The following is a 10,793-nucleotide window of genomic DNA, read 5'->3' on the forward strand; positions in this document are numbered from 1 at the left end:
GCTGTCCGTAACGATGAAGAGCTCAACAAACTGCTGGGAGGAGTGACTATCGCCCAGGGAGGTGTCCTGCCTAACATCCAGGCTGTGCTGCTGCCCAAGAAGACCGAGAGCCACAAGCCCAAGAGCAAGTAAAGCGGACAGCTGCTGCACCTGCCTCCCTCACCTACCAAACACAAAGGCTCTTTTAAGAGCCACCCACGTTCTCCACAAAGAGCCGATTAATTGTTCTGCTGCGCGCAAACCGTTCCCTGTATCTACACACACACACACACACCACGCTGGCAGCTCATAAGCAAGCTAAAATATTAGGGCGCTTCTGTCACAGCACTGACTGAGTCCCATTTGCAGTCCATATCCTGTCCAACATTCCAGCTATAGAACTAGTTAAAATCAATGGCTGCCATGCATGTCTATGATAAACGCAGCAGCAAATTAATACCAATTGGGGCAAGTGTATATAGTGTACAGGTCCTCTTTTGTTAAGCGGGGCATCTCTACATGTCGCTCACTCTCAGGATTCCCCCCTCTCCCGCTGTCTGGAGGACATGCCGGGTGAAACCTACTATGAGCGTTCAAATCCTAGCGGCGCTACAGCTCTGTTGTCTGTGCTGCTGGATGAGTTAACGCAGCCTTAATAGCCTGGCCTCTCGGCTGAAAACATTGTTTCAATAAGTGGATGCTTTGTAACATTTCCTGCTGCTCTGTCTCCTGGAGCTCATTTGTATGGCTACTGAGCGTCCTGTGAGTGAAAGTCCTTTATCAGACGTGGCTTCTATCCCATCGAAAGAAGCGGCCTTTCTGCATGTGTAAGAGGTCAATGTCCCATGCACCCCTCCCCCTCGATAAAGCCTATACAGCTATTAATAAGTATGTTGGGAGGAATACGTCCATTACTGCCCACTGCCATTCCTTTCAACTAGTAGCGTCTATAATAAATGCTGTCAGGACAGGAAGGGTCACTAAAGGCTTAGATCCCTTCTTTGGGCGCGTGTGCTCAATAGATGGAGGAGGGGGGAGGGGATGAAGCAGTTGATTTGAGCGGGCATTTTGAATGTGGGGGAGGGGATGAGAAGCAGTTGATTTGAGCGGGTATTTTGAAATGGTTTACTATTTGTTTTCAGCCAATCAGAACATACCACCCACTTGATGAACCAATGAAAACGCCGTATCGGCTATAAAGCCCAGGCTACAGCGAGCAGTGTTCATTCCCTTTCGTTTTGCTACAATGGCCAGAACTAAGCAGACAGCCCGTAAGTCGACCGGAGGCAAGGCTCCCCGCAAGCAGCTAGCCACCAAAGCTGCTAGAAAGAGCGCCCCAGCTACCGGGGGAGTGAAAAAGCCTCACCGTTACCGTCCAGGAACTGTGGCTCTCAGGGAGATCCGCCGTTATCAGAAGTCCACCGAGCTGCTCATCCGCAAGCTGCCCTTCCAGCGCCTTGTCCGTGAGATCGCTCAGGATTTCAAGACTGATCTGCGCTTCCAGAGCTCTGCTGTCATGGCTCTGCAAGAGGCTAGCGAGGCTTACCTGGTTGGTCTTTTTGAGGATACCAACTTGTGCGCCATCCACGCTAAGAGGGTCACAATCATGCCCAAAGACATCCAGCTGGCTCGTAGGATCCGAGGAGAACGTGCTTAAGTTGAAACCTGCTAACAAACACAAAGGCTCTTTTAAGAGCCACCAAATCTGCACTCGAACGAGCTCCAACACATTCATAAAAACGTGTCTTTTAGCCTGTGACTTTGAGCGGGCTAGCTAAGGAGCCCTCACACTACAATGCTCAAATGTCCCCACATATCCCATTTTCACGTCAGGCAACGATGTAGCCATCATCTCTGCTGGTCTATTTCACTGGCAATTTTACAATAACTTCACTATTTAGAATCCATCGTGTGGAGAGGCAGCAGGAAAAAGACTACTTTTTCGCTTAGAGGAGAATACATAGTTAACACAGGAGTGCATATGCAAAGCTAGTAACAATGTTTCTATTTAAGTGGCTGCAAGCATGTATTAAATGTAGGCAACAGTAACAATACACCAAAACCAGACCTTTCTTGACAGTGTGTGTACGTACTTGCTCATAATCTAAATGCACCTCACTATATCATAATTGTTTACATCCCCTACCATTAACAGAAGGCGGCTCCAAACCCTCCGATGGTTCAAACATGCGGTCTACAAATACAGTGTTTAGCAACCTTTCCCGTCTAGATGTTTGGGAGCAGCCTCTACTACTATCTCCTTCTCGGTGTATCTATGTAGATAGCAGGCAATTTATCAGGTGTGGAAGGGGTTAAAGTGATTAGGTTCAGTCTTTTAGTGAAAAAGTGGGTGGCCCTGAAAAGGGCCTTTGGGTTAATGGGGTGTGCGGTAAAGTCAAGCCCGAGTTTTAACCTCCGAAGCCATAGAGAGTGCGGCCCTGGCGCTTAAGAGCATAAACTACGTCCATGGCGGTGACAGTCTTCCTCTTGGCATGCTCGGTGTAAGTGACGGCGTCCCGGATGACGTTCTCCAGGAATACCTTCAGCACCCCGCGAGTCTCCTCATAGATGAGGCCGGAAATACGCTTCACGCCTCCCCTGCGAGCAAGGCGACGAATTGCAGGCTTAGTAATGCCCTGGATGTTGTCACGAAGAACCTTCCTGTGACGCTTAGCGCCACCTTTTCCGAGAACCTTTCCTCCTTTGCCTCTGCCAGACATGGTTCTGCTCTTCTTTCTGCACGAACGATATGAGATGCTGTGCAAAGCTCTTCCTTATATACTCCTCGGACAGACCGTATGGGGACCTGCAGCAAAGGAGGCGGGCGTTTTAAACACGCCCCTTCACTTTTTTTTTTCCTCTCAATAATATGCTTAACCCTCTCCTTCCATGCTCGAAATGGTTCTGGCTTTTAAAACCAAAGCTGTTTATGCTTCAAAAGATTTCACAATCGTGAAGTCTTTTGAAGTATAATCATTTTATCATGTCTTTAGTGTTTCTTTGATAGTCGGCTTAGCTACTGCACAAGGTATCATTTCTTGGGCTTTATCACTCTTTGAATATCGAAATAAGCGCCCGTTTCACACGTGGAGAGAGGACGAGGACAGTCCCTTTTATTATCACCATGTACAAAATCGCAATCCCTAAAATATGTTCTGCTTTATTATCTTACTGAAAAAGGCAATAACATTAAATCTAGTCTGGAAGGACACTGTGATATTCTATATATTATATGCGTTTCTCACTAAAACTGGCCTTTCGCAATTTAATGAAGAAACACCCTCAGTATCTTAGAACGGAGGGAATTTCTAAGCCAAAAAAAATAAAAAATCAACGCTCAAGTGTAGCACTGGTATACGGGGACTTAGCCACACCGACAAGATACATTCCTGTGTAATCTTTTCGAGCACTAGATGCTGGGATTACAGGATTCATTAGGTTATTCCTGACTTTAGAATGAGGGATGGAGGGGGAACGGTATGTGTGACATGACACCAAAACAAACACGTTGCCATCACTGATATATAGCTCTGAAATGAGAATGTGGTGGCTCTTACAAGAGCCTTTGGGGTTTGGAAAATAAAATTAAATGCGAGCAAGGCTTATTTCTTTTTGGGAGCTGCCTTTTTAGCCTTTGCAGGACTCTTTGCGGCTTTGGGTTTGGCTGCCTTTTTGGCAGGGCTCTTCACGGTCTTCTTAGCCGGGCTTTTCACTACCTTCTTGGGCTTGGCGGCTTTGACTTTCTTCGGGCTTTTGGTGGCCTTTTTAGCGGAGGCGGCCGGCTTTTTGGCCTTTTTCGGGCTCTTTGCAGCTACCTTCTTAGGTTTGGCTGGAGACTTGGTGGCTTTCTTCGGGGCAGGCTTCTTGACTTTAGCCGGTGCCTTTTTCTTGGTAGCCTTGTCCTTGCTCTCCGATTGCTTTTTGTTGAGCTTGAAGGAGCCGGAAGCTCCGCTTCCTTTGACCTGGACGAGAGTGCTTTTAGTCACCAAGCCCTTGAGAGCCAGCTTGAGGCGGCTGTTATTCTTTTCCACATCATAACCAGAAGCAGCCAAAGCCTTCTTCAGAGCTGCCAGGGACACCCCGCTGCGCTCTTTAGAAGCGGACACAGCTTTGACAATGAGCTCGGACACGCTAGGACCGGAGGGCTTAGCGGCTTTCTTGACACCGGCTGCTTTCTTGGGCTGCTTCTTCTTGGAGGCGCTTTCTACCGCAGGTGCGGCGGCGGGAGCTGGGGCGGCTTCAGACATGGTCACTATTCTCTATGAAGATCAAGCAATAATACGCGCCCGCAGCAGCCTCCAAATTATACATCTCCAGCTAGCATCTTATTGGCTGATCTAACCACGCTCTGATTGGATACAGTCTTATGACACACCCTCCACTGTCCCTACTCCATCTTTTCACACTCTGCTCTCACACTGTGTTTCCGAATGGATAAAACGAATACATTTAGGTAAAATAAGAGGACGGAGGTCGATGCCATCTATCGTGGAATGTACTAAACTATCTAACCAAGAATTCATTAGCAGCTCCATGGGTCCCGAGGGTTGTCACGATCTAGCAGAGCCGGTGAAAGCTGACACATCTCCTTTGGGATGAGCCTGATGTTCTCCACAAACATTACTGTGATAACTATTAAAAGAATATATTCCAAGGTTTTCTTTCTCACTCTTATGCAAGAAAGGGAAGGGGCCCGTGTTATCAAGGTGGGTTGAAGCTCGTGTCGTAAAGAAACAGAGAAAAGGGATTTTGATCCTCGTTTGTTCAGACAGGTAGCTCAGGTAGGATGTAGTAAGATCATAGCAGAAGAGCTCTTAGTCGTGGCAATTTTTAAATTACATAATTACATAATTGTATGTTATATATCTATGTTTACCCTCTAACAACAACTAAGACCAGTTATATTAAAACACACACACTGTGTTCTCCAGGAAATCCTTTATGAAGCCTGGTGTAGGTCTGGCACAGTAAACAACAGCAATGAGTTCCGCACTCTAGGGACTTTTTTCCAAAACATCAAAAACATTTCAATGCTATTTCAAATCATGATAAAAACATGACAGCAAAAATTGTCCTGATTTTAGCACCAAATTAGGAGCTAACATGTTGATCTGTGTGGCGGACCACCAGGGTATCACCTTCATGGATTCCCTTTCCCGTTGTATTAGCTAGTACAGCTTTCCACAAATACATTTGTCTAAACGTAATGCTGGGAGTCAGTGGCGTACACACGACCCATGGGGCCCCGGTGCTAAAATTGATCCGTGCCCTTCCCCCCGCACTTACTCTGCGCGGGCCGGGGTCGCAACAGATGGCGGCAGGCTCCGGGTTGCAGGGCTGCGACCCCTGTGACCGCGGTATGTACGCAAGTGTATGCAGATACACATACACTTAAAGGACCACTTTAGACACCCAGATCACTTCAGCTCAATGAAGTGGTCTGGGTTCCAGGGCCCTCTAGTTTAACCCTGCAGCTGAATACATAGCAGTTTCAGAGAAACTGCTATGTTTCACTGATGGTTAATCCAGCCTCTAGTGGCTGTGTCACTGACAGCGGCTAGAGGCGCTTCCGCGATTCTCCCTGTGAAAATCACAGTGAGAAGACGCTCGACGTCCATAGGAAAGCATTGAGTAATGCTTTTCTATGGGCGGTTTGAATGCGCGCGCGGCTCTTGCCACGCATACGCATTGGGAGCTGAGAGGCAGGTCGGGGCGGAGGGATCCCCAGCGCCAAGGGAGTCCGGCGCTGGAGAAAGGTAAGTGCTTAAGGGGTTTAAAACACACACACACTCTCACGAACAGACGCATACACACTAGCTAACAGACACACAAATTTACTGCCAAAGACACACTCAGTGACAGACAGAGACACATACACACTCACTTATAAAACACACACTCTCACTGACAAACACACACTCACTAAGACACCTAAGACTCACTAGACTCACTAACCTAAGACTCACTAGACTCACTAACAGACTCACTAACAGACACACACAAACTAGCACACTCAGTAACAGACACACACACTCACTCACACACAGACACACACACTGACACTCACTAACAGACACACACTCAATAACAGACACACACAACTAACACACAGTAACACACGCAAACAAAAACTAACACACTCACTGACACTCACTAGCAGACACAGTAACACACACACTGGCACAAAAATGTGCACTAACACACACACACACACACACTGTAGCACTAACACACATACACACGTTTTTTGTGTGTTTTTTTTTTCAGATTTAATCCCGCAGCCTCCCTTTCCAGTCCAGTCCAGGGGCTGCCCGGCGGCCGGTCCTGCTGGCTCGTGAGGGAGCACTGTCCCCTGAGCGCTCTCTGCCCAGCTCCCTCGCACATTTTTACTGATGCCGGAGCCAGAATATAACTTCATATTCCGGCTGCAGCATAAGTGCGGGGCACGCAAGGGAGCTGATCAGAGAGCGCTCAGGGGAGAGTGCTCCCTCGCGCGCGCGCCCGGTAACACCAGGGCCGGCCTCGGGGGCCCTGATGTGGCCAGCTCCTTGTCCCCCCAGTAGAAGAGTCTGCCCACACTGGCGTACATACCGAGTCGCTAGGTGGCCGGGCCCCCTGGTGGGCCGGGCCCGGTCGCAGCTGCAACCCCTGCGACCGCGGTATGTACGCCAGTGCTGGGAGTAGATCTGGTTTATTCAGGCAAGGCACACAGAATTTATACACAGACCCCCAGCATGGGGTCTCCATTCGTGGACACACAATCCTGGACACACTTTGATGGACTGCATGGTACCCTGACTGGGCACCTCTGCCAAGCTTGCTTCCTAGCTATCACTGGGACACCAGTAGTGCTATAGCCCCTACCCGCTGCAGCTTGGCTGGGGTCTATCCAAACTTTCCTAACCTGTAACAGGGTCCTAGTGATTAAGCTCTCTTGCACAGAGTATAGCTGTCTCACCCAAACATGAGCCCAGCAAGAGTGCGGCTTGGAGTGGGCAAAGATGGCCGCCAACACGTGACCAAGTGTGTCCCAGACTCCAGGGATCCCATTGCCCTGGCATTTGAACGCTTTTGGGAGCAATACTGGGAACAAGCTAAACAGAGCCAAACAAGACCCACGGCTGCAACAAGCCCTCCACAGAACGGGGACAAACCACCACAGCCAGGGCGGAAAGCTGGTGCTACACAAGCGGGGAAGCGGAGGAGGAAGCCGCACAAAGCGTCCCGACACAGAGCTGACAAGCGGGTGCACTCATCTCCGTACCCCTTACATGCCTACCAAACAGCGGGGACCGCCAACAGCCTCTAAAGCGGCTCCTACATCGGAGAAATCGGAGACGCAGCGGGCCCACCCGAAGGTAGTCACCCATCATGCACTGCCCAACACCCGATATGACCAGCACCTTGGCACAGACCTGCTGCACTCTCCCAGACGGGGAACAGGCTGAGGGTCGGACTGGCCCTGGGACAGCATGACTGTTGAGAGACGTACTCACAAACTGCTACTACACCCTGGACATTAACTGTCCCTCTTGGCGAACACGAGTACTAGCCCTTATGCATACTGCTGGCCTGTGAGGGTGACTTTATCCCAACACGAGCTTGTTATAGATAGAAGCAGCATTATCTATTTGTTTGTTTTTTTTTCGTTTTATTACTCCATGGCACAGATACATCTATGCCGGCTAATTGCATGTCATTACTTAACTTAGCCTGATTACAGCCAGGCTACCAACATGCTTACTAATGTAGAAAGGTACTGCTGGGGATATCTCACCTCTATTAACGTGCTTACCAGGTGGTTTTATAGCTCACCGGTTTAACATTGTAGTCTAACCTGTTTTCAATGTTGTAAATTCTCTGATATATAGCTGATAACAATCTAACCTGGATAACCTAGTTTAACGCTGTTATTGATAATATTATTAGATATAACTCTTTGTCATGCGATAATAATCCATAAAACTGTGCTATGTTTTAATGCCTAACCAATGTAAATCTATGTATGACGCTCTGCATGCTCTAGCTGTTGTGGCATTGTGTGCTTTATGTTATTTTTCATGCACAAATAAAATAAAGAATTTAAAAAAAAACACGAGCCAAGACTTAGTAAAGGGTGAAGTAGAACTGTGTTATCCAGTGTGTGGTGGCCACTCGGGTAGGGGCAGAAGTCTCCCAGCTACTCTGTGTCCCAGATACCGCACTTCAGCCATACCAATGTGACACTTGTCTGGCTTCAGAGTTAAGCCAGCTGCTCTAATTCGGCCGATAACCTTCCCTACATGGGAAATCTTCCTCCTATGAGTCACAATTGATAGCTATGCTGTCCAGGTACGCACGTGCAAATTCCTGGAAGCCATTGAGGAACCTATCCACCATACGTTGAAAGGTGGCTGGGACATTCTTCATCTAGAACGGCATGACCTGATATTGGAATAGGCCAAGCGGGGTGACGAATGCCGACTTGGGGATAGCCTCCTCGGCCAGGTGAATCTGCTAGTAGCCCTTGCATAGGTCTGTTGTGGCGAGATACTGTCCCCATGCTATATGATGAAATAGTTCCTCCAGGGCATGGGATAAGAGTTGGTAAGAGTCCGATCGTTCAGTCGCCTGTAGTCCACGCAGAAGAGTGTTGTTCCGTCCCGCTTCGGTACTAGGACTACAAGCCAAGTCTGAAGCCTCAATCACTCCTAGTCACAGCATTTACTGTATATCCTTCCGTATCTCTTACCGGACTGCCTCGAGAATGTGGTAGGGGTGGTTGCCTCATAGGTGCTTGTCCTGGGATTTCCACGTTGTGTACAGCCAGGGTGATGTACCCAGGGTCTTGGGAGAAGGTCTTTCGTTTAGCTTTCAATAATTTGTGGGCCTGAACTATTTCTTTATCAGTCAGTTTGTCTCCTAGTTTGACTTGAGCGATAAGGTCAACTTGGGAGTCTCCCTCTAGCAAGTCAGGTAATGCGAGGCTGTCTAGATCCTCAGAAGCTGGGGCGCACACTGCAGTTACATCGTCCTTCCTTTTTTTGTACTCTTTAAGCATATTAACGTGGAAGGAGCAGTTTACTCTCTCATCTGCACAGCTGGCTACCACATAGGTGGTATTGCAGATATGCTCCACCACCTTGTAGGGACCCTGCCATGCCGCCTGTAATTAATCATGTCAGACCGGTTTAATCTTTTGTCCAACACGGAAACTACACAGTCGGGTACCCCGGTCATACCATACTTTCTGTCACCCCTTGTCAGCTTGGAGGTTCTCTTTTACCAACTTAGCCAACTGTTCCATGTGGTCACAGAGTTTTAGCACATTCCCCCATCCCAATGCACTGTGATGAGGTCCTCGTAATCTTCTCCCATATAATAGTCCAAAGCAGTTCCTGCGGTACCTCCCAATATGCACATAAGAAGTGCGGTAGGAGTCGCTCCCAGTCTCGGCAAGCAGTGTTCTGTTGAACCGCTCGCAGATATATATATATATATATATATATATATATTTTTTTTTTTTTTTTCTGCCGGTTATAAGGAGAACTCAGAATGGATTTTACTGAGACTACCTAGAAATCCCAAAGCTGACCTAAAACGGATCAAGCAGTGTCTGTTCGGCTTTTTTTCCTTTTTCCTTTTTTTTTTAGAAATTGTTTATTTTAAAATTCTTGCAAATGTAACAATTGATACTTCAAAAATGTGTATAACATTGCTGCTTTAGTCATAATGTCTAGTACAAAGTTCACATTCAGTAACAGAAATACTTGTAGTCGACATAGAGGGGAAGTGAAGACCAAAAATAATAAGGGCGTTGATATTCAAATAGATTCGCTGGTAGTTCAAGGTCTCATATTATCTCCAGCTGGGTGTCACTATCGGTCTGTTTGACTGGTGTTCATGAAGTTACACTAGGGTTCCCAGGAGGTCATGTATATGTGGTATTTGCCGGTTAGTGAGAAGCTAATTTCCTCCATTGTTCTAATGCTTTCTACTCTCCGTACCCAGTCCCTAATGGTAGGTGGGGCTGTTTTTTTTTTTTTTTTTCCAGTGGAGGGTGATAAGCAGATTTGCTGCTTTGAGCAGATGTATGTCTAGGGTCCTAGTGTCCCTTGGTATGGAGGGAGGCAATATAAGATATAGGAGTGTTTAAGGTGGGTAGGGTATGGTGGTTCCCGTTATGAGGTGTATGAGACTGGAGATCCGTGACCAGAACTTTTGGTTCACCGTGCATGACCACCAGATGTGAGCCGTGTCCCCAATGGCCTCTAGTCATCTACAGCAGTTATTGGACGTGCCTGGGAATGCCCGTTTGAGTTTGGATGGGGTGTAGTGCCATCTAGCTATCTTCTTATAGTTACTTTCTTGTGTCGCTAAGCTGGTGGATGATTTTTGTGTCAGGAGGAATATTTGCTTCCAGTCATTATCTGCGAAAGATAAGTGCAGTTCTTGTTCCCAGTGTTTTTTGTAGAGTAGGTTGATTGGTTGGCTAGTGTCCTGTAGTAGGCATATGTGGTTTTGACCTGTTTCTTTTTGAGTGTGCATTGGGTGCACGTAAGTTCGAATTTGGTCAGTGCTCGGTGACCTTGTTGGGGGTATTTGTTGGTCCGCAAAAAGTGAATGAGTTGATCGTAGAGAAATTTTTGAAGGGTCGTGGGAGTTCCCTGCGGGTGTAGGGACGACAGGGGCCTAACTCCCTCATTGTCAAGGAGGTCTCGTGAAGGTAGGTATGCTGTGGTATGATATTCTCTGTATGCCGCTCCCGATTCACCAGGCTTGAAGAGCGGATTGTGAGTCAGTGGATATAGCGGTGATGGGTATGGTGATATGTC

The 10,793-nt window shown here is 47.7% G+C and overlaps 3 protein-coding genes across 3 annotated transcripts; 1 reads left to right on the forward strand and 2 right to left on the reverse strand.

The window, feature by feature from the left end:
• The first annotated feature begins 1,225 nt into the window (after positions 1-1,225).
• LOC134576801 (histone H3) lies at positions 1,226-1,636 on the forward strand. Its single transcript, XM_063435500.1, has one exon. The coding sequence runs from the start codon at positions 1,226-1,228 to the stop codon at positions 1,634-1,636; it is 411 nt and encodes a 136-aa protein (XP_063291570.1).
• A 751-nt stretch (positions 1,637-2,387) lies between these two features.
• Positions 2,388-2,699, reverse strand: LOC134577785 (histone H4-like). Its single transcript, XM_063436677.1, has one exon. The coding sequence runs from the start codon at positions 2,697-2,699 to the stop codon at positions 2,388-2,390; it is 312 nt and encodes a 103-aa protein (XP_063292747.1).
• Positions 2,700-3,581: 882 nt separating this feature from the next.
• LOC134577171 (histone H1-like) lies at positions 3,582-4,226 on the reverse strand. Its single transcript, XM_063435841.1, has one exon. The coding sequence runs from the start codon at positions 4,224-4,226 to the stop codon at positions 3,582-3,584; it is 645 nt and encodes a 214-aa protein (XP_063291911.1).
• Positions 4,227-10,793: the final 6,567 nt, after the last annotated feature.

Source organism: Pelobates fuscus, chromosome 11 (genome assembly GCF_036172605.1).
Source record: "Pelobates fuscus isolate aPelFus1 chromosome 11, aPelFus1.pri, whole genome shotgun sequence".
Taxonomy (NCBI): Eukaryota; Metazoa; Chordata; class Amphibia; order Anura; family Pelobatidae; genus Pelobates; species Pelobates fuscus.

What these genes read in the sequence shown, in the direction of transcription:
- LOC134577171 (XM_063435841.1), bottom strand. Translation starts at nt 4,226, where the DNA reads ATGTCTGAAGCCGCCCCAGCTCCCGCCGCCGCACCTGCGGTAGAAAGC.
- LOC134577785 (XM_063436677.1), bottom strand. Translation starts at nt 2,699, where the DNA reads ATGTCTGGCAGAGGCAAAGGAGGAAAGGTTCTCGGAAAAGGTGGCGCT.
- LOC134576801 (XM_063435500.1), top strand. Translation starts at nt 1,226, where the DNA reads ATGGCCAGAACTAAGCAGACAGCCCGTAAGTCGACCGGAGGCAAGGCT.